This window comes from Osmia lignaria, chromosome 5 (genome assembly GCF_051020975.1).
Source record: "Osmia lignaria lignaria isolate PbOS001 chromosome 5, iyOsmLign1, whole genome shotgun sequence".
In the NCBI taxonomy this organism is placed as follows: domain Eukaryota; kingdom Metazoa; phylum Arthropoda; class Insecta; order Hymenoptera; family Megachilidae; genus Osmia; species Osmia lignaria.
In genome coordinates this window covers 4,496,686-4,523,038 of record NC_135036.1, presented here as the reverse complement: position 1 = coordinate 4,523,038, position 26,353 = coordinate 4,496,686, and the positions used below count along the sequence as shown (strand labels likewise).

General features: G+C 30.4%; 1 protein-coding gene across 3 annotated transcripts in view; it reads right to left on the bottom strand.

The window, feature by feature from the left end:
* Positions 1 to 26,353, bottom strand: part of Ca-alpha1T (Ca[2+]-channel protein alpha[[1]] subunit T) — a 126,721-nt gene that overhangs the window by 44,197 nt on the left and 56,171 nt on the right. For 2 of the 3 annotated variants that reach the window (XM_076688459.1, XM_076688457.1), the window contains exons 7-11: positions 9,759 to 9,862; positions 6,982 to 7,157; positions 5,206 to 5,298; positions 4,171 to 4,349; positions 2,838 to 3,013 (exon numbers count right to left, since the gene is read on the bottom strand). In XM_076688459.1, the coding sequence (XP_076544574.1) occupies positions 2,838 to 3,013; positions 4,171 to 4,349; positions 5,206 to 5,298; positions 6,982 to 7,157; positions 9,759 to 9,862 (728 nt within the window). The remainder of the gene's footprint in view (positions 1 to 2,837; positions 3,014 to 4,170; positions 4,350 to 5,205; positions 5,299 to 6,981; positions 7,158 to 9,758; positions 9,863 to 26,353) is intronic. The other variant, XM_076688458.1, reaches the window with a different exon arrangement.

The window sequence follows — 26,353 nt, the reverse complement described above, 5'->3', positions numbered from 1 at the left end:
CTTGACCACTTTCAAAATTGTTTAAGTATGTTTAACCGAGACCATGTAAAATTTAGAAATTGAAATATCATAATATGAAATAAAAAATTAAATTAAAATTGGTGTAAAAAATGTCACAATAATTACATAATCTTATTTTCCCTAGCTTTTACAAATAATGCATAAAAAATTTGACTTCTTTTTCAAATTGAATGTCTCAAAAACTGAGTTTGATGGAGACAAACAGGTTTCAGATTCGGAATTTAAAAATGTTTGAAACTGTACATGTCCATGAGTAATATGTGAAAATGAACAAAAAAGGAAGGAAGGACACTGTTTTATGAAAAATTGTGCTGCAGATATCATATTTCAAAACAAAAACGAAAAGTAGAAAAAAATTGCTCAAACTTCTGAGTAATTTTTCATAAATTCCCTCGAGCAGTAAAAGAACTTAAAAAACCTATTGTGTGACGTTACATAATTTATACATAAAAACTGTTCGTCAATATATCACTTTTAATCGCTTCTGAGTAATTTGCAAATTCCATCGTGTAAGAAAGATACTATTACAGTTTGAAAGCAGTAAATTCGCCAATAAGTTTGCATATATTTCTAAAATTTGCAATGTGCCGTCCCATGGTAAATGCTTCCTTGACCTAAATAGTAGTAGATAAATAACTGGCTTGAGGTAGAACATTTTAGCTTAAGTTTATGATGATTTTTGTATCGGGTTTTATAACATGTGGTCGAGGGTTACCATGTAATAGAATGTCCTCTCGTTTTCCTTGACTTATGAGTAGTTATTTCTGCTTTAATTTTTTTTAGGACAAGTATGATTAGCCATAAAAGCCAAATTACACTGTGTTGTTTTGAGAACTTTAGGTAATTGTCATAATTATCATTTATGTATTTATTTTTTTTTAATTCTGACTAAAATTTAATCCGTATACATAAGTATTTTATTTTTTAACAAAGCTTCAATTTCCATATCATTAGAAATTCCCTGACTCATCTAATCAGAAATACTCGTATCAGGTACTTCAGATTATGGATTTAAAAAATAACGAATTGCGCAGTGAGAAAAGAAATATTGTGTTTTAATTGTTCCTTACAATTTAGAAATACCAGTACTTTTAACCTTTTGTTGTTTTATCATTGGTTCGCTATGAAAGAATAGAAGTGTTACTCAATAGATATTCATAATACTGGCAGATTATATTGCAGATTTTTAAAAATGTTCTTTTGTAAATCAAGGTTAGACCAGAACCTTTTGCATCTTACTACGTAATATCAGTTTAGGAAAGTAGTTTATCTTAGAGGTTATTTATAACAAGTACAATATAGAGGGTGATTCATCTAACGTGATCATCTTGAATAACATCAATGAGAATTTTGAAATGTTATAAATTATGCTGAAAAATATAGATTATCTAAAATTACATCAACTTCTAGACGTATCCTATAATTTATTTCCCAATGTTATATGAGGATTAACTAATTAAAAAATTCATCTTTTAAAAAGTAAATACAATAAATGTAACAAAAAAGCAAATTATTTAACATGTTAAATTACAGTAATTGAATTAATTAAAAAAAAATTAAATTAACAATTCTAACATAATAAGTTGAATCGTTTAATTTTGTAATGCAATTAGTTAAAGTCACATGAGTTTAAAATTATTAATACAAACTGTGTTAGTTAAGTAAAAAGCAAAAATTTAATTTATAAAAAGAAGGTAGATGTTATTAATAATGTGTCGCTTTGCCTTTTTGAAGAATAACTTTCTCGTAACGACGTGAAATTAATTAAATTAGCCGTCAATAACAGTCCATCCATCTTCAATAATGATACGAAGTTCGTATAACTTTTTTAGTTCTTTAAGTTTGACGTATTTTTTGACGTCAGTCTTTAAAATTTCAATTAAATTTAGATCTGAAGATTAAAAGAGCTTTGATACAACTTTTACATATCACTTATTTAAAATCTGTTTCAATTATTTGATAATGTATTAATCTAAAATTAATAATTTTTTAATGAAAGGGTTCATATATTAAAAGAATAATTTATAAGGGAACAGTGTCAAATTTAGAGAATAATGATAATATGGAATACAAAATATGTAATTAAAATTGGGGGTTTCTCCATGGTCCGCCGTACAAGGGTTAAAATATATGTGGGGAAATTCGTGCATTGTATAATTATATTAATACAATCCGAAGTATCTGTTTTTTATACTGGAGAAACAAGTAATCAGCCAATATCTGAGGGTTAAAGTGTTAATATTTTTTTCCAAAAATTTCTAATTCTGATCAAAATTTAATTTACTGAACCTTACTTAAATAGCTGTTTTCCAAATTGTCAGTCCAAATTATTTACATAATCCTTTTTTGTAAAAACTTCTAATGTTGATTGAGATTTAATTCACAGAAATATTAGATGCAAAACTGAATTCTATACAATTAACATAGCTATATAAATATGAAATATTTTCTCTTGATATGAGAATTAACAATGTATCGTACAGTACGAAAATACCTGCAGTGTGACCTGACAAATTAATACTGTACACAATGGTGCCCAATAAATAACATATTCTATTCTGCATACTGTTTGCGTCTGTGGACGGCAATCACCGAAATGGTTTGCATTAGCTATGTAATTATAAGTGACAGAATACACAGAGTGTCCAGGATTAAATTGCACAATCCCATTATTTCATAATTAGTCACGACACCAAGAATTGATTACATAGAAATTAGATGGTAAAATGGAAAGAATATTTTTGCAAAAATTACTGAGAAAGATGAAAATTAAATTTGCCAGTGTGTAATTGTGTTCTACTCAAGAAATACACTACCTTTACCTGCAGATCGATTTGAATCAGCACCGCTTGTACTCCCTCGAAACGGATGTCCGTGTTGCCGTTGTTCTTTAAGTAAATTTTGCTCACGTTTCTGTTGCCTTTTGTATAAATATACCCGATATCTCTTCATTAGTCTTCTCTTCCCTCTTCTCCATAGATGTGCAATATATCTGAGAACACACAATACAATTACGTGAGAATGAAAGAAGGAAAAGATCTGACATTATTGATTATTTCTCAGTTAAACGTTTACCAATCCTTTATTTTATTTTATTTTATTAAGGAAAATTTAACGGAATAAATTTATAAAATAAATTAAAATTTATTTAAATATATTTTTATGCTTTATTTGACATCATTTAACTTTGTCTAATGAAATTTTTATCTATCTTACCCAGTAGACTCTAGTTATATCGCCGATTACGAGGCTGTAGAGTGCTAAATTCGTCAAGCTTTCAAGTTCTTATTTGAAAGGGGGAGGAGAGATAGAAACGTATCATTTTCATAGATTATGATAATGAAAAGGTGGCACTGGTAAAATCCATGTAATATAATAAAAGTCTACTGTACATACTATTTTAGAGATTTAGCTGCGTATATATTACAAAGGATACTGACTGATAATGCATTTTACGGATATTTAATCATATTTATTAATATAAAACTCAGGACGCGTTTAAGGGCTCTAGGAAAAATGGGCACATGCCAGGACCTGATGAAAATAGGGGCTCCCATAGAAATGTTTGTCATTAGTGCATGAAATAGATTTCTTTAGACTTTTAAATTTAATTAAAAAATATATATAAGAAGGGTCATTGGCGTAGGTAGAGGTCAGAGACTACATTCATGCAAATTATTTGAAATGTTTTTGAGGTATTAACACATTGTTGACCAGCAATTTTATAATAATAATATGGGATATTGTAAAAATTTTATAATATTCCATATTATCCTGGGTTTCGAAAATTAAAGTAGTCAAGGCAAGTGCAAACACCAGTTAACAATTTGTTAAGCCATAGGTTTCCAAACTTATTTAACCCCCCCACCCATGCTTAGTAAAGCATAGTGCCCCCTGGAAATCCACCTTCTTTAAATGAACGAACAGAGAAATGCAGTGACTTTACATTCCCCCATTACACCTGAGGCTACTATCACCTCCATGAATTGTTCTAGTGCCCACAAGGGGTCGGTATCGCCCATTTTGGGAAGCACTATACTAAATTATAAAATGCGCGATAAGAAGACAATTTCTCTGCCACCCTTTGTTTTTGTTCCAAAATTTCAGGAAAACAATTTGAAATTGTTATATAACAGACGAAACACTCACTTGACAATTTCTGCATAACACGTAGTTGGTTCGGAAGTATTTGTCGATGATGCAAGGGTTGATGTAGAATGAAACCGAGCACGTTCCAGTCGCATTCGTTCCATCTCTCGTTTCTTCGTCTCTGAGAACTGTGTTGCTATTACGACTAAGCAAAGGTTAATCATGAAGAAGGAACCAATCTGTAATTCAAATTTGTTTAATTGAATAATTCGTTATTAAATGATACTATTTTGATTAAAAGTCGGAATATCATGTTCGAATTTCACCTTCGAACGGCAATTTTAATTCAATTTTGTATTACATATTATTATGATTTTCTAAATTTTGCATTGTTCCTTCAAAAATTATTCTTAATTCTTGGGTTAATATTCTTGTACTTATATGTTTTGTATGTTTGGGTCTCGATTGACTTAGATTCCGCTGTTCAAGGGTTAATTACCTTAAAACTAGTAACATAATTAAGGGATGGATGGTCAGAAGGATTTCTCATTAAGAATTAATTTCGAAATATTTTAGAAAATTCCAGAAAATTTTATCTGGAATAAATAAAAATAAAATGCTAATAAGGTATGACAAAAATTGTTTCTGACCTCCTTGCCCATCTGATAATTATGAATACAGTTATGAATTTAAATGAAAACTTTTTAAATTAAAAATTGAAACTCAAAAATTCTTCACAAAATAAAGTGATATGAAAGATAGTCTCATAACAAAAAGTCTTGCTTTTCATCGTATATACAACAATTCACTGGTCAATTTAGTTGTTTGTAAATTAGAAATTCATTACAAATCTAGATTAATTATTAATTTATTTACCAATGTTTTGCATTCATATTTACTTTATTCGGGCCAAAAATTAATAACTAACATGTAATTGCAATTAACGAAAGTAACCTTCTTGCAAACTAATTATGAATTGTAATTATTTCCAAAAGATGATTTACGGTCAACTAATTAATTAAAATTTCAATCAGTATTGAACTTCAGCTGAATTAAGCCCACGAAACAATCAGTTACGTAGAGCTTCACACGTACCACAATTAAAAGGACGAAATATATCCAATCCCAAAAAGAATGAGCATCCTGTACATAATACATAATATCTGTCCATCCTTCAAGACTGATTACCTAGAAGAATATCATTACCATATTAATTTTGCTTAGTATATAGACTTTAATTGTTCAGTATATTAAATCTAAAATTAATTATTTTTATTTAAATGAAATTTGACTGTATTGACAGCTATATCAAAATGTATACTACATTTTAACCCTTTACGCTCTAAATACATTCCAAATACATAATCTTGCATAAAAAAACCACTATATACACAACAGTAGTATTGCAAAACTAATGCAAGTCACACACATTTTTATTTATTTATTTGAATTATTTAAAATAAAAAATCCCTAAGTAAAGCTCAGCGTCAGATTAAGGGATGGCCTAACGGGGGCTACAATGCAATTAATATATAAATAAATTATATTTCTTGAACAATTGTTACTGAATTACATCTGTGTGTAAATTAAGCTTTAATAACTGAGTGAGACGAAATACATTTCCCTCTTCTTACGAATTTTTCTTATTCCGTATATACGAATAATTGGCAGCAAATCTGTGAATAATTTCTAATTGATTTGTGAGTTCTTGTACGGTCGGAATTGGATCTTCTTCCATTAAGCGTAGCAAATCATTGGTTTCTACTCGTTGCGAGGCCACAGCACGTAGTTTGTCGTTCAGATCAATATCCAATATTTACACACCTGATCACTTACAATTCCTTTATCAAGGATAAAACGAGTTGATTCTGCTGCCTTTTGCAAGACTTTTTACCTGTTGGAATTCGCTAGTTTCGCTTATTGCTATTTTTGCTTCTATCTCTTGGATTTATCAAGAACAAAATGTAAAATTGTGTTCTATTTTTCGAGTGCATTTATTTAAAATATATTTATAAACATTGAACAAAAATAATATAGGGAAATGTTTCATCAAATTCATAGCTACTTGCAATATACATATTTAACAGATCACATCTTCACTGGAAAATTCATTTGATAATATCTCAGAAAGGAGTACTTTTACGAAAAAGATTTATAGAACCCTTTTTATAGAAAATTTCTTAAGCTACAAATTTTGTAATAGGCTCTTTTGTTGTAGAACTAATAGATAACGAGATATTCACGAAAAACTGTTCGTTTTACCTTTGATCTTCTTTAAAAGTTTTAACAAAGGTTACATCGATAAGAACTTTTATTAAGGTAAGGGTCCATATAGAAATTTTTATTTTGCTAGAAATTATTCCGCAATTTGGCCATAGTTTTATCTATTTTCCCAGAATTAAATGCGTGTAGTCAGCTTTTAGTGACGCCATCATCCAGAATTATTAAAAATATATATCATCACCTAGTATTAGACACTCAGTGCTAGGTAAAATAATATTTCAAATGGTAATTAATAAATAATTAATTTTATTTTACATTATATGTATAATTATGAAAATAAAACTTATTCTAAGAAATCAAATATTTTATTTTCATAGTTGTAGCAATTTGTTACGTATAAATCCTTCAAAATTATTTTTCTATTTAAAATATTATTTTATCTAAACTTTATAGTACCTAATACTTTAAATACTTTTTCTCTAAATTTTTCTCAGCTCTGTATATAATAATACAAAACGAATGTTATACTAAATATTAAGATGGAATGTTAAAAATTAAATAAAAAATTCGACGAGCGTAAAGGGTTCAAATTAAATGCGGTTAATGTGATGTTTCCATTGGTGAATGTGAAAGAAGTAGGACACTCACGAGAAATATTGCGACCCAGGCAAGACCAATATTATCGAACGATATTGTCCCTTGGAAAGGATTGTTACCCTGACCTTTGCACTCCGTATAGTAGTAATTCCAATTAACGCAGGTGTCGTTGGTGATAAACGTTGTATTGTTGTTCGGTAACGCGGTACTGTTGCAAACCACATTTCCTAGAACCAAGAACATTTGAATTGTTTCGAGACTGTCGTCCTAGTATCAAGACATAGTGATTCATCTATTCAATATCTGTTTCGATTCAATAGTGCATTAAGTTGGTGCATATGAAATATCATTTTGTAAAATAAATCTTAAAAAATACATAGTTTTTTCAGAATATGGTTTATATAGCCTTGACCCTTTTCCAACGGTTTCATTATTGTAGAATTCTTGGTACACTTCCAAATAGAATCTTTATTTCTAAATTCTGCAATTGAAAATTAAACAGTTTTTACATTTAAATATTATTGAATTACTATCGTGGTATTTTTAACGTGTAAATAGAAAAATCCAGCAAATTGAAAAGATTTTTCATTATTCAAATAAATCTATATTCTGTGTTTAATTTTGTATTTAAAAACGTACAATAATAATGATAATTATCATTCAATTTTCAAAATTAAAAAATGCAAAAAGAGTAATGCTGATCTTCTACATTGTTCACAATAAATTAAAAAATTAAATATTGCTATTATATAGCATATTTGAAATCATTTTTATCAGCCCTTAATCTATAAAGTCATACCTTTTTCGTGGTTTAAGTACTATTAATTTATTTAATAATCTCTCATTTGGTGGTAAATATTGATTGAATTATACGAAACTTATTTGTTTCTTAATTTTTATCCGCAAGTGTATATTATTAAAAAAAAAAGAAAAATATAGAAAATAATTTTGTCAAACAATTAGTAATTATGTAGTCATTTTTTGGATAAGTTTCTGTGCTAAATTCATTACGTAGTATTTGTAAAAATCCCCGTTATTAATAACTTTTAAAGTACCTACTCACTATTTCTTTTTTTAAATGTATGCAATAGGAATAATAATATTTGAAACAGAAATTTATATTTATAATTACCAATTTTTATAAACTTCCATTAAACAGTCACTAAATGTTTGTTTAAAGAATTGCTAATATAATTTTTCACAATATTTTTAGGAAGTATATAATTGAATTTATTTCAAATTAAGGTAAATTGATTTTTATAAACGAGTACGTGGATCAATTAAGAGAAAAATCATAAATAAAATGAATATTTATATCTGACATTTCGTGTTTTATGAGTTTCAATAAATCACAAAATATTTTGATAAAATGCAAAATAAATTTCGCTCATAATACTTCACTCGCGAAATGGGAGGAACATGCATGAAAAAAAACTTTTTTAATAATATTCAATATTTTATTCTGAACGTCAATGTGAAAAATGGCTCGAATTTATGAAACGACCTAATATAAAAACGAAATGAACGAAACAGTTTGTCCGATATCGTATAAGGTGCCCTGCTAACTTCCCATGCAGTGCCGCCCTCTGTTCAACCCTTCCTAAAAATTAGGGTGGGTGAAAACTGAACCACTTCAAAACGGGTCTGTCAATCGAAGTTGTTAATCTACCGCTTTGTTCGTCATCTTTGATTGACACCTTTACTTTTTTCAAACATTTCATTCATTTGCGAACAATAATTTTATTAGGACACTTTCAATAAATCATGAATAATATTTGTTGCTTTTCTATTCAAGTTTAAGTAAAAAATTTCACGATTGGGTATACTTCAATATTTAAATAATAAATGATTTGAAAAATGATGAAATCCACTTTTTGGTAGATTATGGACACCTAAGTATAATAAGCTGACGTTCAGTATCGAGCATGGTAGGCTTCCCCAGGGAAAGTGGTGATCCCTCTTCCCCCGTAGTAGATTTTCCCGCATTTTCGGGTTCCTGATCTCCTATAGACTTTTTCTAGTTTCTGGGTTTGGGGGTTCGTGGTCCTCGACGTAAGCCTCCCATTTATTGGACTCCTGCCTCACCCCTTAGGCGTTCTTGCGAATAATGACGATATAGGGGAAGGGGCCCATATAATACAGACCTGTGACTCCCCTCCACTTGCGTATAAACATTGACGCGGGAGAATTTGAATCGATATTTATGTTATTGTTCATATTCCCTATTTTTATACTAAATTTTGTAACATAAAAATCATATTATTTTCTTTCTAAATCACTTTCAATATTAATATCGTCAAAATTAAAATTCTGAAAATCCCTATATCGCCATTTTCCTTAGGGAAGCTTACTTTGCTCGATACTGTTCAATGAATCTCGATGATTTTTTTATTATTGTTACTGATAATTTAATAAAAGTGAACTATCAGTGCAAAATTATTATTTTCTTCTACCAAAAATATGTAACGTATTTATTAAAATTAAACATTGTTTTGGCAATGTATTTCTTTAATTTGTAAACAAAATTATTAGCCTTATTTCAAGAATTGTAAAAATTATGCAAATACATTTTTATAATGCACACTTAGAAAATGTACTAACGTCAGACTTTTATCTTGTAAAATTACAAAACTATTTGTACAACAGAAATCTACAAATCATTACCAATAATATTATTATTTGGTAAATTATTAAGTGAAAAGGCCCATATAATAAAATATCCTGAAAGTTTGATCGGTGCAACAGGGTTTCGATGAAACAGAGCAACCGTATCGAAGAAAAATAAAAAGTTTCATAGGAAAAGAAAAGGGGAAAAAAAGTGCACTCACCAAACTTAAGCGGTGGCAAGTTACTGCAAGAGTGCATTCCGTTGTCGTCGGGACGAGAGCAAATGTAGTCCTGACCCTGATACTCGAAGTACTTCTCAAGGTCGCTGAAAAACCATCGAACCACGACTAAAATCGATCTCGATGAAGCTACTTATCTTGTCAGCTATCTTATAATTAAAAGATTCCATATAGAGAATGAGTCAATAAGAACTACCATCTAAAGCAACTCATTACCCTTCACTTGTATCATAAAACAATTTATATCATTGGAAGAGATGCATTAGATGGATGAAATCAGATTTGTTTATATTTTATATTTTTAAAATCTTGAAAATTGAAAGCAGCATTTAAAAAAAGAAAAATTACATTGATCATGCAACAAATTGAGGTCACCTTAAAATTTCAAAAAATATAAAATATAAGCAAATGTAGTTCTGCACATGATGTACCCCTTCTAATGCTACATGGTTCATTTTAATTACTTTTTAATACAAGCAAGAGATAATAAGTTATTTTAGACATTAGTTTTCATTGACTCACCCTGTATATCTTATATGCACTCGTTGCATGCTTCGTTTGTATACGTACACCGTGTATATGCAGCGTGTCTCGCGCGATATATTATATATTATATAAATGTCTACATATTATACAGAATATGACTGCAATGACGGTGCAACGATTAGAAATGGAAGATACAAGAAAGAGAGGAGAGACATGAAACGATTCTTCGTGCAGTTAATATATTTTCTTATACGGGGCTTTCTTTTAGAATAAAATTGATTTTAGACATTTGTGGAGATGATACGAGTTAGGTGTTTGAGTATGTTAAGTATAGTAGACTCTCGTTATATTGCCACGTGAACGATTTGTCCTTTATGCAGATTTTCATGCATCCTTCTTTTCCTCTCCAACTGAGAGTTTAGAAGCTTGAAAAATTGTCCACTTTTTCAGTCCCCTCCGCGGCAATATAACAAGAGTATACTGTAATTATTAGCAAGTGAACATATGTAGCATATCAAATGCTGCAGAGTAAGCTATACTAATTTTGCCACTGCATTTACACTTCCCACATCAGCAAGAATTCATCTTAAATATATGTTTATTTATTTATTTTTTAACGTGTTATGTTTATAAGTTAAAGCTTTCGGTTAATTTTTATTTAATTGCCGACATCAACAGGGTGTGGTTTTTGACATTTGCTAAAAATTTTATGAACTTGTCAAATTAATATAGAATTATTATGCATCAACTATTGTACTAGTGATTAATCTTTGCTATATATTACACAATTACAAATTTTGAATAAAAGTAATTTGATTATCTTATTTCACTAATATCATAACTCAATTTTTACACTTTTTTCATATGTCTACGACACTAGCTAACAATAAGTGAACATACACTATTGTTCAAAAGTATTTGCCCATTTATATTCTTCCTTTTTTATGAAATATACAGGATGTTTTATGAAATTTATTACAAACTACTATTTACAAATCTATAAATAGTATTAAAATAATTTATTTTTAAATTTCACTGTATAAAGAAATTTTTTGTAGTATGTGAACAAAAAAATTTATTCTCGCCCCAAGCGGAGGGTAACTTTAACTTTCAAAGGAAACTATGGATAAAATAACTTTTTTTTATCAAAAGTTATAACTGTTTGACTCGGCTTTATTAGGATTCTAACTTCGGTACATAAGTAGAAAACAGGCTCCATTTACTTCGAAAGTAAAGTTAGGGAGGCAACCCTCCCTCGGTACCAGATGACTGTCTCCCTTCATCTAACTTATTTCTTCACAATGTAGCTACTTTGCTAATTATCTCTTTACAGAGTGCTTGAAAATTTTCTTCTGCCGTTACCTTACTTCGGTTCTTACCTTTCTCATTCACACATCTGTTTTTAATGCGAACTGTTTCAGAGAAAGAGATAACAATGGCTTCCAGGTGTCTCTTCCCACATTAGATACTAGAGAAAAGCCCTAACCTTCTTGCGTCTAAAGCAAAAGCATGCTAGATAGTATTATTCTAGAATCCACTAGTAAGTAATGGTGGAGTAATACCAGTAGCCCTCATCAATATTTAAAATTCAATACAACCCATTTATTTTAAAAAATGTATGGAATTCATTCTTAAAAATGTAGAAGTTTTATTATACTCTTGTATGTTTTTAAAGAAATTTAATTTTAAAAAATCATAATTTATTATAATACAACTGCTTCATACAAAATTCAGTCACATTACTTTTCTTTTTAATTTTCAAGGTTGCATCGTTTATGGTTATTAAACGAATAAAATGAAATTTAATTTTCTCAAGAAGAATCAGCCCCTTTTCATTGTCAGTTGTACCATAATGACTAGATCACCCCTCCTATCAATCAATACTTAATACATACTCAACACAATCAACACCATTCAAAATCAATCTTTTCTTTGAAAAAGCCTCATATAAGTATTTTTTTATTTATTTTATTTATATTTAACCAGAACTACCTCATGTCTCATTGTTTCATGATTGACTACATTATGTATAAAATATACATGTATAATATATCTATAATATATAATATACAACACACGCACACAGGCGTGTACATAGGCGTGTTCCATAACACAGATGTGCAGCAATCGACAATAAGAAACGTAGACGGCAATCACTTGATTTTCAGAAGATTAGGGAGAAAGAATTTGGCGACAGCTCAGATAGGAACTAAATTAAAAATAATTTTAACAAACGAAAAATTTCAATCCGAATCCTGTTCCAATAATTCAATTAAACGGTCCTTGTTCTCCCTATAGAAAGATGAAGACAAAGGCAATTGTTCTCCATTCTGTTTTTTAATAGGATTAAAAAGAGAAAACCCAATTCTCTTTTTACATTATGTGTTTTAATCTAAAACGGATCAATGAAATTGCCTTTTTCTCAATATTTCTAAAAAGAAATCTTGCAAACGAAAAGTGCAACCGTGAACTTTTAAAATTGCAACTTTTAAGATGTTAATTTTTAATTGCAAGCTTGCAGTTTCATATTTACGAAAAATGTAAGCTTTCAATTTTGAGCTTCCAAAATCTAAGCATCCAGTTTAAAATTTTCAAACTGTAAACTTTTAGTTTTAAACTTCTGGTTATAATTTTCAAAATTAAAGTTTACGGTTTTAAAGTTTCGAAACATAAATTTCCAATTTTAGGCTTCCAAAATCTATGCTTCCACTTTTAAATTTTCAAAATGTAAACTTTTAATTTTAAGCTTTTAATATGTAAGATTTCAGTTACAAGTTTTCGAAATATAACCTCTTAGTTTGAAGTCTTCAAAAAGTAAAGTTTCGATTTTAATGCCTTCTACATATTTAAAAAAAAAGAATTCTTAATTTTACACCAAAAATATTAATAGAAAGAATGAAATCAATACTGTGATCAAAATACCAGGCCAGTGGTAATATACAGGGTGTCTACAAATTTTTGGTATTTGAAATAACTGCTAAACAGCAGATGATACAAAAAAAATTTACAAATGCCTTTCATGTGGAATATGATTATGTAAAATAAAAATTTGTCATTTAAAGTCACAGTGGTATCAAAATTTAACTACCTACTATTCTTTACCTACTATTTTTTAAATATTAATTTATTCCAGGCATAAGGCAAAGATCTTAACTATTAGACATTCGAAAGTTATATTAAATGAATATCTAAAAAAATTAACTTTCCAAATATTAGCATAACGACAGTATATGCTCTACCTTATCTTTTCTTTAGCGACTTTACTTTCATCCAAGGTCATGTGTAAGTAATGTCTTGAATTCGTCTTTTTTTACTCCTTCATCACACTGAAGCAAAAATCTAGCGTACCATTCAAGAAAGCATAAAGCAATCTCCAAGTGACCTTGGCAAACTTTTGTTTCACACAATCACATTTTGAATAAGAAATAATTTTAAAAAAATTCGTTGTATTATTTACCATTTAGCAGTTATTAAAAATAAATATTTTCTGTATTTATTTACATAGTTAATTACATTTACCCCTTTTACTTTGTATTTATTTTTTATCTGTATTTACTTTGTTAATGATTTTATTTTTTATTTTTTTCCAGTTTTTAATTTAAATATTAGTATTTACATAAATAACTGCATTTATTTATACCCTGCATCTATTTATATTAACTGTACTTATTTTTATATTTTGCAACTGTTTTTAAAATTTTGTCTGCTTTTTAACGTGCAAAAATAGAATTGAGTTTGCGTATACGCAATTGGCATGGTAAAATGAAACAATACTGTCTTCTTAGAAAAAAGAGAAAACCGATCACACGTTTGTGAAGAAGGCCGTTCTAATGTTACCCTTTCCTGCATGCAAGAAAGTAAACGCCCTTCTTCAAGTTCGAGGGTTGCGCTTATCGACGTGCTATTCATTTTCATCGTGTGAAGTAGCACGGCCACTAAACAACCTCGAGTACCACGTGAAAACATTTAATAGAGACATACTCGATACTACTAGCATCTTTGTACACAGCTTGTTAAAGAAAGGTGTGCGGCTATCGCAAACAATGCTATCATAATTATCGGATCCTTACGACACCTTTCTGCAAGCAAATCTTGTTTTCTTAGCTTGTAAGGGTAAACTTACGATCGTAGACTACTTTTTCTCAAGGTTAAATGAATATGTTTCGAAGATTGGAAAAAGAAATTTACGTCTTATGTCTTATAAGACATCTAAATTTTTTAAATCAGATTTTTTTAATGAAAATATGGTAAATTTGAATAATTTATTAAATTATACTTTTCCGGCTTTTTCGAACAATTGTTAAAAATCAATAACCTCCCTTTATTAAAAAATGTAATTTATACGAATACTAATTTTTCAGAACTCCCAATCATAAGCTGTGTAAATTTTTTAATGAGACTTTTTATAAAAAGATTATGAATCTTTTTAATTAAAATTTGTTAAGTATGAAGGAAGATTTTTCAAAATTTATCGACTGGAAAAAACTGAGCCTGAAAGTAATTAATTTTTTTGTAATTAATTTCTTGTAATTTATCAAATCATCACTTAATTATCAAATATTAATTTTTGTATTTCACATGAAGTTTTACAAATTACCTCCTTCATTATTTTTTACCATTTCTCTTACCGCTTATTATATTTTTGCAGATAATTTTTCACTTGTCATTTTTTAAATTATATACACTACCGGTCAAAAGTTTGAAATCTAATTTAGGTCTGGGCGACTCAATCTTCATACATTAATTATTATTTGATTGAATCAAGTAATTATCAAGTATATTAATGACTATACCACACCCTATACAACACCAGTTGTGTAACGAAGCAAGACAATAAAATATAACAAATATCAAGCAATCCAGGTTGAAAGGAAAGATAAGTCTGAGGAAATAAAAGAAGAAAGTACCTACATACATAAGCAGGCTTTCTACTCCCTTTCGTTTACTACCGCAGTAAAAAGGGATATGTGTAGTTAGATGTTGAAATTCTAATACGATCGTAAGCTCCATGGAAATGTCGACCTTTGTAATCTCATAATTGTTAATTTATTTACTTACAGAGACCTTTGTAATTTTATTTCTCTTTACATATATGAACAAAGCCTGCAGATAAATAAATACAAAAACAAGAACCTGAAGCCTGCAATTTCTGCAACACTAACATTACCATAGAACATATACTTTATTATTGCCCTAACAATAAGAACCTACCAAATTGCAAGTAATAAAATCAAAACTCGTAACGACATTCAGACTGTTTTAAGAACAAAAACTCAGTGTAAAAAAGCCTTAATTTTTTAAAAAGAAATAGACCTCTTACAGCAAGTGTAAAATTTTGCTCAAAATATATTTCTATCATATGTAATTAATATGTAAATTGTGATCACTAATACCATAACAGGGGATCTGACATTAAATAAATGAATAAGAAAAAGCCAATGGATAAGATTATATTTGAAAGTTTCCATTAATATACTTCGTAAAATTACTAATTTCCAAATTGCAATTACTGCACAAGATCAAAGTGGAGTAAAGAATGATGAAATCAGAAAGCTATGTAAGAAAATTACGAATTGCAATAAGCGTCAACAGAAATATCTCAATGATCCTTGTCTCTCCTACATGAAAAGACAAGGTCGTGAATTACTTTTCAGTGTTTCACTATTACTTCTCTAGAACCTCCTGTTACCTTTAAAAAATTAAAAAAATAATATTTATATTTAAATGCAATTTCCTTTTTAAATTTAAAAGAGAAACATGTAGAATTTTAAATGAAATAAACCAACTAATTATGATTATTCAAATTGAATAAAAATATAATACAAGGTTCTGTAAAGTGATGGCTTCAAATTCTTGACCGGTAGTGAAATTCCTTTCTTCTTATTTTGGCTCGAAATCAAATGCTAACTCAGCATAAAATTCGAATTACGCAAAAGCAGCTTCATTGTAACTGCTTTCCTCCATATCTTTTAAGAGCGGTTTTACATCCGGAAAATTATAGCCCTAGAAGTATGCCAGCACTACCACGTGCTAGCCAAGTTGTAAATAGTAAACTTTCAGGTCAGAATGCTTCTATAATTTATAGCTTACACAAATGTAACTCTGATTTAGTACTTCGAAATCTTGTTAATGATAATCGAAAATCTCGAATATAAATTCAAAAGTCAAAATTTTGAAATTATTCATGATTGTTATAACTTTCATAACATTTTAAATATTTTTATAATAGAGAATAAGATTTTTCATTTCTTAGAAGCAAAAAAGTTAATGTGCACAACATTTAAGTTGTGATTATTTAAATAATATCTTGACACCAATGTAAAGTTTGTTGATAAATTAATATTTTAGTTATTATGAAATTAAAGTATAATTTTGTCGTTTAAATACAGCTTTAAATTCTATGTGTTATTATATTTTTTACCCATAGATATTGCTAATTTCAAAATATAAAAGAACATTAGAATATAAAAATTGAATGCTCTGATTAGAGTTGAAAGTTACAACGTTTTATATTTAATTTTAAAATAAGTTATGTATTGAAAAATTAACGTTATCTTGATGTAACAATAATTGTTTACTTTTTTCAGCCTAATGATTTGGAAATCGTCGAAATAGATAAAGGTACATAGATAAATAATAGAAAAAGAACATCAAATGATAAACAAATGTATAAAATGTATACATTTAAATATAAAATTAATTTTTAATTGCATTCTTTTGTATAATCAGCAAAACGTGTGATAATTAAAAAGAAATTTTAATAAATTAAAATCAGACCGTTTATAATCCAAAAATTCATATTGTCTGTTTTCATTTAATTTTATTTCAAAATAATATTAAACATTCAAAATGATAGTAATTATGATTGTATTATACTGTTAAATAAATTAAAAGAATTTTATAACAATATTTTAAATAAAGATATGTATTTTTAAATCAGCTGATATTTAAAGAATCAATATTAGGTACATGTTGATAGAGTCAGTTTCAAATTTCTTTGGAAGAAACTTAACCTAAAATGATGAACATAATCATGTTCATACACTGCATAAAACATCTCAGATCATTTCATTTCATCTTTGTTTACACAATCATGCAGAACTAATGTCACGATTCAGTGTCGAATATCTAACACCTAAAACATCACGCTGGTTTTTTGAATAATTCCACATCAGCAATAGCGCACGTGCAACCATCAGACTAACCATAACCTATTTCAGCCCATCATCACTATTTGAAGACACTAAATTTGAAAATATAACACGATACTGTAGAAAAACACAAAATAAAGAGTTTTGAAAATTTCGTGGAGGTTTAATACTATTTGAAGTTTTAGAGTGTAAGGTTAGTCCAAAGTAGAATTATTCCCAACAAAATATTCGTTAGCATTACAGCTATGTTCATCAAGGGTTTAATATTTACAGATACAATTAATGCAGTAGATTCTGCTTATATTGCCTCACGTTATGTCAAATGCCATTCACAGTTAATACTTTCAGTACGGATGCCATCATAAGATATCACGATCGATACAACAAACTCGCGGTGAAAATATTGACCATTTTAACGGCCAGTATATGGTTCTGAGAGCTGTGATATCAATCGACGCTGCTTCTAAATGCTTTAATTTACGACCTCGTTATATCGCGGCCAGGAAAAATTTGTCACCCAGTTTTCTCCCAGATCCCAGAAGTGCCTTTGAGTTATCTCCTGGGCTGAAGATGTTAAGTGCTGCATATAAAAGGCTTCTGCTATATTTTCCATTTTAACACCGGCAATATAGCGCAAGTCCGCTGTATCGGTATTACTGCATTTTCAAACCACTGGTGAATGCTGCAATGCTGGTGAAATGTCAGAAATACTTTCCTGTTGAACATGACTTATACCCAAAGGCTTTAAATAGTCTTAATGCAAAATAAAATTTGCATCATTGATATTATACTTGCAATTAATTTCAAAACAGAAAATTTTTAATTTAATGTCTTCAAATTTGTATGCTGTGTTGAAATAAGTCAATATACATGACCGATCCTATAACACAGCACGGCTACGTATGTGCTCATCATGGTGCTGATCGTGCTTCTGTTGTTAAACAAATAGATACAAAGGTCCGTTAGGCCTGTCACAGCATTGAATGCGCGGCAATGTTACCGTACTTTGCGTACCCACATAATCATTCTAATCATATACTATTTATGTAATACAACTTATGTATAATTCAGATGAAAAATCAATTGATTGGATTAAAGCAGCGTAAAGGCTAATTATGTGACATTATTTCAAAATGTATAACTGAACTTTGAACTGAAATTTGAGCAATAAAAATATGTAGAAAAATCTTTTTATAGATCACCATAATTATTATTAATTCATCTACATATCAAGTTATACATTATGGAAACTGCAAATTTTCCATAATAACAGAAATGAAAAAGTACATTTCGCAATCTAGACCTTCATTTTTGAGGTACACTTGGGTATAGGTAGAGTTGCCAGAAGTAAGAACGCAAATAGGGACGCATGATGTCAGATACCTTCTCTACTTCTACTTAGTCTACAGGGTATCTCATAATTCCCGTAACATCCGGAAATGGGAGGATGCTGGGGTGATTCTAAACAACTTTTTCCTTTACCAAAATGTTGGTTGAAGCTTCGTTTTTGAATTATTAACGAAAAACACTGGCCAATCAGAGCGCGCATAGCGCGCGGACTCAGGAACGGCAGCGTCGGCTACGAAAGCCGGGCTTGACATAGGTCGCGCACGAACGGCTTGGCACCCAGTTGGCATAGCTGCTATGCCTGTCTAACCTGCGGCCCGCGGGCCACTCGTGGCTCCTTCCTCTACCACGCAGCTCGCGCTCGACTACCCCCACTCTTCCAGTTAGTTTCCCGACATTCCTAGTCCTAGCTGCTAGAAACCGCTGCCCCACTACTGACACTACTGGATGGTGGGGGAAGTCTGAAGCGGTAAGAGTGGGAGCAGTGGCTCTTTCGCTTCTAGACAGATCTGGCCTAGCACAATAAAAGAATTACCCCTTTAAAAGTTCATAGGGCACACGCCTGAGGTGCCTCGAGGACTGAGGCCCTCGTGCGGGGCACAACGAGTGGTGGGAGAAAAGGGGCGTAGCCTCTGAAAACTGACCAAAAAGAACAGTTAATTCGAAGCCCTGATCTAAAGAACTATTCAAACAAGGCTAGTAACTGGCATAGAGGGAGCTAGGAGCGAAGAAGAAGGTATTTATATAGCCTTCCTGATATGCCTCTAATACTGGCCTATCCTCCCTTCCTAGTAACTTACCTCGTCGAAGGAGCACCATTGGAAGGAGAGTGCTCCATAAGTTTTGGGACTTATTATTAGCCAAAGGTAACGTATTGTTTTCATTATTTCAAAGGAAAATTAAACAAATGGCTAACATCTTTATGTGTTAGTGATTGGACTACATAAAAGTGAACTTATTCCTCCTATAGGAATAAAATGTTTCCTCCATATCCTAGAATTTATACGCTACTTTAATCCAATCAAATACATAAACTGTAGTATCAATTCCATTAGTCCGTGCAATTGGACGTACGAGTACGCATCGAACGAAACATGCCGTATATGAAACACGTAGTAGGTGCACTGGTTACTCAACGACTAAGCCGTGGAAAGCTCTCCAGTGCAGGATCAGTGCTACGAAGCCGGAAGTACGTAACGTCGGTGCAGAAGTCGATAAACAGTTCGAAATAGCCACCGCGTAATCCAGAAGAGACTGTGCGAGTAATCGCGCGTTTAATTAGCTCTGGAATAGACTTGAACCTCTAGAAAGCTTATCCCTAACCTCTATACCACAATAACTCCGAATTCAAACATTTCCCGCCAAAAATTCATCGAATCACTGCCAGCCACGATACGGCATAGAACCTAACCTGTTGACTGAATTTTGTTCTTTAACCAAAAAGGAGCTATAATAATAGAATAAATAAAGACGATAATTTTTTAGTAAACAAATTATTAGGTTTCACGTTGAAATGATTAATTGATTTCCTCAGTAAACAGGTTAAGGAACAGAACTGGATCTTTTCGAATGAATAAACTTCATCTAACTCGGACAAACGTTTGCTGTTGTTCGGTGGTTGAATGACCAGTGCGAATGGAAACGAAGCGTTAGGAAAATAAATGGGGGATCCGAGAGTCTGTCTGACGGTGAACAACAGCTGATGCCATCAAACGGCTAACGACAATGGTGGACAGAGTTCATTCGGTGTGTTAATTGAACACAAATAGAAGAGGTACAGAAGAATAAATAAATACAGGGTGTATCGGAAATTGTAGTACAAGCGAGCGTAAAATGCAGTTGAAACTGTGGAATCAAAAAACAATGGTAGATAATGATCATTTTGAACCTCGCTGCCAATGTAACACGTTTATAAAGTACACTGGTTACGAGTGCTTTATTCTGTGATGAATTTAAATGTTATATATTCGCAATTTTCAATATTTAATATTTTCCATCATTTTTATAATATTTAATAATTAATGATCGTATTAAATTTTGAAAAATTACTCTTATTATTCATATTTTCAAAATTAGAGTTTTGAAAATTATATATTAAAGAGTGATTAATAATTATTTGTTATATATTCAACTTAAATATATTAGATTTTATAACATTTTGAACTTAAGAATTTTAGAATTTGAGAATCTTAGAAATTTACAATCTTAGAATCTTAGAATCATAGAATCTTAGATCTTAAAATCTTAAATAAAGAAGACACTTCACATTTTTTCCAGGCCTAACACAAGCCTAACTCACGTCTTAAATTAATCATTTATAATAAAATAACTTTGCAAAAGTTGCGGACTATACGTTTCATTCGAAACTGTAGATCAGGCGATCAAGAAAATTCTTTACACTATCCGTGCCAAACTGCTGTCAGTCTTACATTTGAAGCTCTTTAAATTGAAAAACGGTTATTACTTCCATGTCAAAACATGAACTGACATGAAATATGGTTACTTAATTTTAACATATTGAACAACTTAATCACTTGATACATGGTTTCGAACGATAGGTCCGATCTACAATTTCTGCGAATTTATTATATAATGTAATAATACGACTGACTAAAATCGTGAAAAATGATAAAATAACTTTAGAGTTACGGTAGACTCTTGATAATTTTCCTTGCTTGTGGCTGTAAGAGAGGAAATTCCTGGGAAATGCAAATTTAACTGATGATCCCACTACAAAGATTAACGTAAAATAGTGAGCTGGAAAGATATACATATAGGTTCGTAGAAGACCAAGGAATAAAGACAAGATTAACCTAATATTTCCAAAATAATTAAATGTTTAAACAAATCAGACGAGGACATCTAAGGGTGCAATTGATAAAAGTACGTGTGAAGGACAATAGGCTTCCGCAGAAAGTTATCAAGAATCTGATATACTTATACAGGGTGGGGCGAAAATCGTAGTACAACCGGGGAGAGAGTGATTCTACGTTTAAAAAGAAAAAAAATATTTTGTTATAACGTTTTCTCATCCGGGGTTCCATTTTCGAGAAAATCGACTTTAAAGTGTATAGCTCTGGCGTATGTATCTTTTGAAGCATGCTTCAAGTCCAAAATTATTTTAACTTGACACTGGACTTAAAATTGCTTGGCCCTGAAATTTTTTATAAACTAGCATCAAGAGCCCTTTAGACTGTTTGGCTCGGAATAAAATATGGACTCGATATTATTTTTAAACTATTATATTAATAACTTTTACCATTAGTAAGAGCGAAAAATTTGATACAAAAAATATGTAAAATGCAATTTGTTTTTTAAACAGTTAAAAATATAGATATGTAATTCATTTATTACGATATAATCTATGTAAATTACAATGGTACACAGTAAAAGTGGGGAAAATTTGGAATTTATTATAGAAGTTTGATATATCTTTTCAAAGTCACACAATACAGTGTAGAGGGTTAAGAAACGTTAAATTAAATACGATTAGACGTGACAGTAAATTAGGATATACCGTCACGACATGAAAAATTATGACTTTCATCGTCGAGAAGTCGTATTATCATAACACTAGATTTCACGAGGTAGTAAATGACGATTTCTACTGTTGGGACACAAAATATTATGACTTCTATCATCATAAAATCAATGGGCTACATTCTTATAATACTAAAATTCGTATTACGATTTTAATCCCACGAAATTCATTAAATCATTTTGATTGGTGCCATTTTAAATGCAATTATGAAAACTATGTATAAAGTTGTAACACATCAAATGATGGATTTCAGAATATAGAAATATCGAAATATTATGCCATTGGATTTTTTCGAACTTACAAATATATTTCTACTCTGTAAAAATTACACATTGGCAATGAAGTCCAAAATTGTCCATTTTCCACCATTGATCATTCTTTGAAAAATTTATTAAATTTTAACAAATTCAGAAGTCTTCACTTTTATGACTTTAACATTTATTTATAATTTTCACAATCTACCTAATTGTATTTTTTTACGAGGTATAGAATGTAGGTTTTTAAAAATTAAAATATTTATACTAATCTGTTTATCCTCTTAAATGATTTATTAGTTGAAAAGTGTAAAAATCTGTAACTTTTTACTAACTTTAAAGCAGTGTCATCGTCAATATTCCAACAATTTTTAAAATCAGGTTATTGTAGTAGTTTACAATATTATATTGACGACTATTTTTATAAATTCAGGGTAGGCACTGTAATTTTTCATAACCTTTCAATGTGATTTATGTTGGTGAATATGCAGTCCATTTTGAAATTTAAATTTATAGACCATTCTCTCGTCCCTCTACTGACGTGAATACTATCAAGTGGAAATTGATAAAAGGAACTTCAAGAACTTCAATGTAATCAATATTTTTCATTTTAGATAAGACTAATTCAAGTTACAAACTGAATGCTTTTCCAATCGTTACATTAACATTCAAGCACTGAACCCAGTTCTGAAACACTCGAGGCTGCAATTCTAATCAACCTTTCATCATTTTCCAATATACCTATAATGAAAATCTTTCACTGTACTATAATTTTTGAACACACTGATTTGTTTCAAACAAATATTAAATTCAGAAAATTATGTGTTTCCTCATACTTCTGAAACGAAGTACATTTATTTACAATATTGTAATTAGGCATAGTAGATATTTCCATTAAGAATGTAGAAATGATAACGTATAAATTATTATTATTTACAAAATGGAACAAATTACTTGTATATAGCGTAACTCGTTCAGTTCCTCTGTTAACACGTTCAGACCCAGTTGGGTGAATTTACTCATAGGAAAGAGGCAGCGAGATTCAAAGAGGTCGTATATTCGCTCGAGCGTGAAAGAACACGAAACCGAACCTCGAAGAGGAGATGAGGTTCTGAAACGGCTGATCAAGGTTTCACGGATGTATGTTTCGTAGAGTATCAGTGTACTGTATGCAGTATGTCAAAATGGAACCCGAAACAAACCGCAGTGTCAGTGTGCTCTATGCAATATACCGAAATGGAGCTCTAAAATAGACTACGGTCGTCAAAAGAGCTCCGTACCCTTAGAATTTAATTCACAACTACACCTGTTACCCCAGACTTAAACATATTAGCGAGTGACGTTTGTATCTGAACTTCCATAATCGATCTTCTTCGTAAAAAAGTTTTATTTGAAGATATTTTAAAGGAATCTGTTATGCATTTTACTTGTACCACAATTATTGATACACCCTGTACAGACAAATATAAAGAGAGTGCACGACAATCGAAACACTGATTTGATTTAAACTTTGTACAATTATAAGAAACACCAGCATTTAACAATTGTAAGGGTTTTGCAAAATCATAGCACCTACCTTCCGAAAATAAAAAGAAATTAGCGTCCAATGTTCTTTAACTCCCGGAAGGCGGACCATGGAGAGAGCCTCAATTTTCATTTCATTTTGTATTTCACATTATTTGCATTTTCTAAATTGTATACTTCTCTTTTGATAAATTTAATTGTAGGTTAATATCCTTGTATATGTTTTGTAATTTTAGGTCACGATTGACCCAGGTTCCACTGTTCAGGGGTTAACGTCTAATTAACTGTGTCAATTGAATTAAATGGACACTTTACTATAGTCTAATAGTAAGGTGCTAGTTTAATGTTCGATTGCAGTGGATTTTGCATTTAATACAATTTGAACAGTAAACTAGGTGTTAAAGAACTCTGAATGTAATTTTTATTTTATTTTCAAGAGATGAGTGCTATAATTTTAAAGAATTATTACTTTTGGGGTAGCCTGTAATTATGCAAAACTCAAATCCAATCGGTATATCGAAAGTCGTACAGTACCGAGAATGGTGAGATGCCCTAGAGAAAATGGAGTTCTAGTGGAAAAAGACTCTACCACTATAACAACTTTAAAGTTACTATACACTATAAGTAAACCTCTCTCTATATAAAAGGATTAAAAATATCTAAATAATCAAATAAAGAAATAATAATTCTCTAAATTTTAATTGTGAAATTATTAATATTAAGCTTAATTTGGGCAAAAGTAATAAGGCGGATTGGGGTAAGTTCGTAAACGGGGCAATATTATTTTTATTATAATATAATATAATAAAATTAAATGTTAATATGAGCCTATAATATAAGGAAAGTTCGTTCATATTATAATAAAAATAACCGGTATACATATGCACTTGCCACGTTTACGAACTTATCCCACTCCACCTTATGAAATTAAATATGTACCTAACTAAAAAATATTAAATAAAATTTTTCTGAGTATGAGTAAACGTTTTAGAAGCGAATGGTAGGGCCTCCTACCCCTATAGTACTATTTTCCCTATGGAGCCTCCATGCTCAGCACTGTACATTCCCCTAGTTAGATAGAAGATCGAAAGAAAGAGAAGTAGAAACGCGTAGCATAAAAATAGTAACACGATATCGAGTATTGAAGAGGATAGAGTACATCGATTCGTGCATCGAGACGGATTCGAAGAAAGTTGATATGTCGTTGAGAAAGTAGAAAAGACATTGTGCGAACGAGATACATACACACATATACGTATAACCTTCAGGAAAAATTCAGATCGTTCACATTCGTGTCATACGTTGCAAATGACACACACACACACACATACATACGTACACACACTCAGAATCACTGGAGACTGCGGTAACCGCAGCGTCGGGTTATGACACGAGTATACCAAATGGCGGTGTTACGACAGATTGAATGCAGAGGCAAGTAAAATGCCGTCTCAAAATAACCCACGTATAATACACGTTATTTTGACCCTGTTTAATCGTCTACGTCCGCAAATTGCCTTTTAATCTCGAATCGAAAGTTCTCCTTGAAATTCGAAGCAGTATTTTATTCGCCTCTGAACAAGGTGGCATGCTCTATAGTTGGTACATACTATAAATACGTTTGTACACTCGTACCGTGATTAAGAGAAGCGAACACTGCGGCAGGCGGAAAATCAACGGTTTAAATTCAACATCATTTTTTTTAATATAAATTGATTATAATGTTTAGTGATATTAAGAGCTAGTAAAATTACCCAGCGTTGTTCAGGTATCTTACAATGAAGTCCGATAAAATATATTTTTAGTTTAGGATGTACTTTCAATTGTAATACATGGTGAATAATATAAACTATCATAAATATAGGTCATTATTCACATTAACAAATAATTTTATTATTCGTTATGTCATATAATTTGGGATATATTATTAATGGCGATACACGTCAGATAATCCTAGTTATCATATATGTAAATCCTTAGAATATTATATTAACCCTAGGACGGTGGACCATGGAAAGCGCCCCAATTTTAATTTAATTTTGTATTTCATATTCTTTTTATTTTTTAAATTTTACACTGTTCTTTTAAAAATTATTCTTTTAATATATCAAACTCTTCCGGTTGAAAACTATAAATTTACCTTTATATGTTTTGTAAGTTCTGATCACCATTGACCCAGGCTCCGCTGTTCAAGGGTTAAAATATTATTACAGCAATGGGGGAATGAAAGATATGCTCATATTTAAAAACATTTTTAGCAATTTTTCAATACTA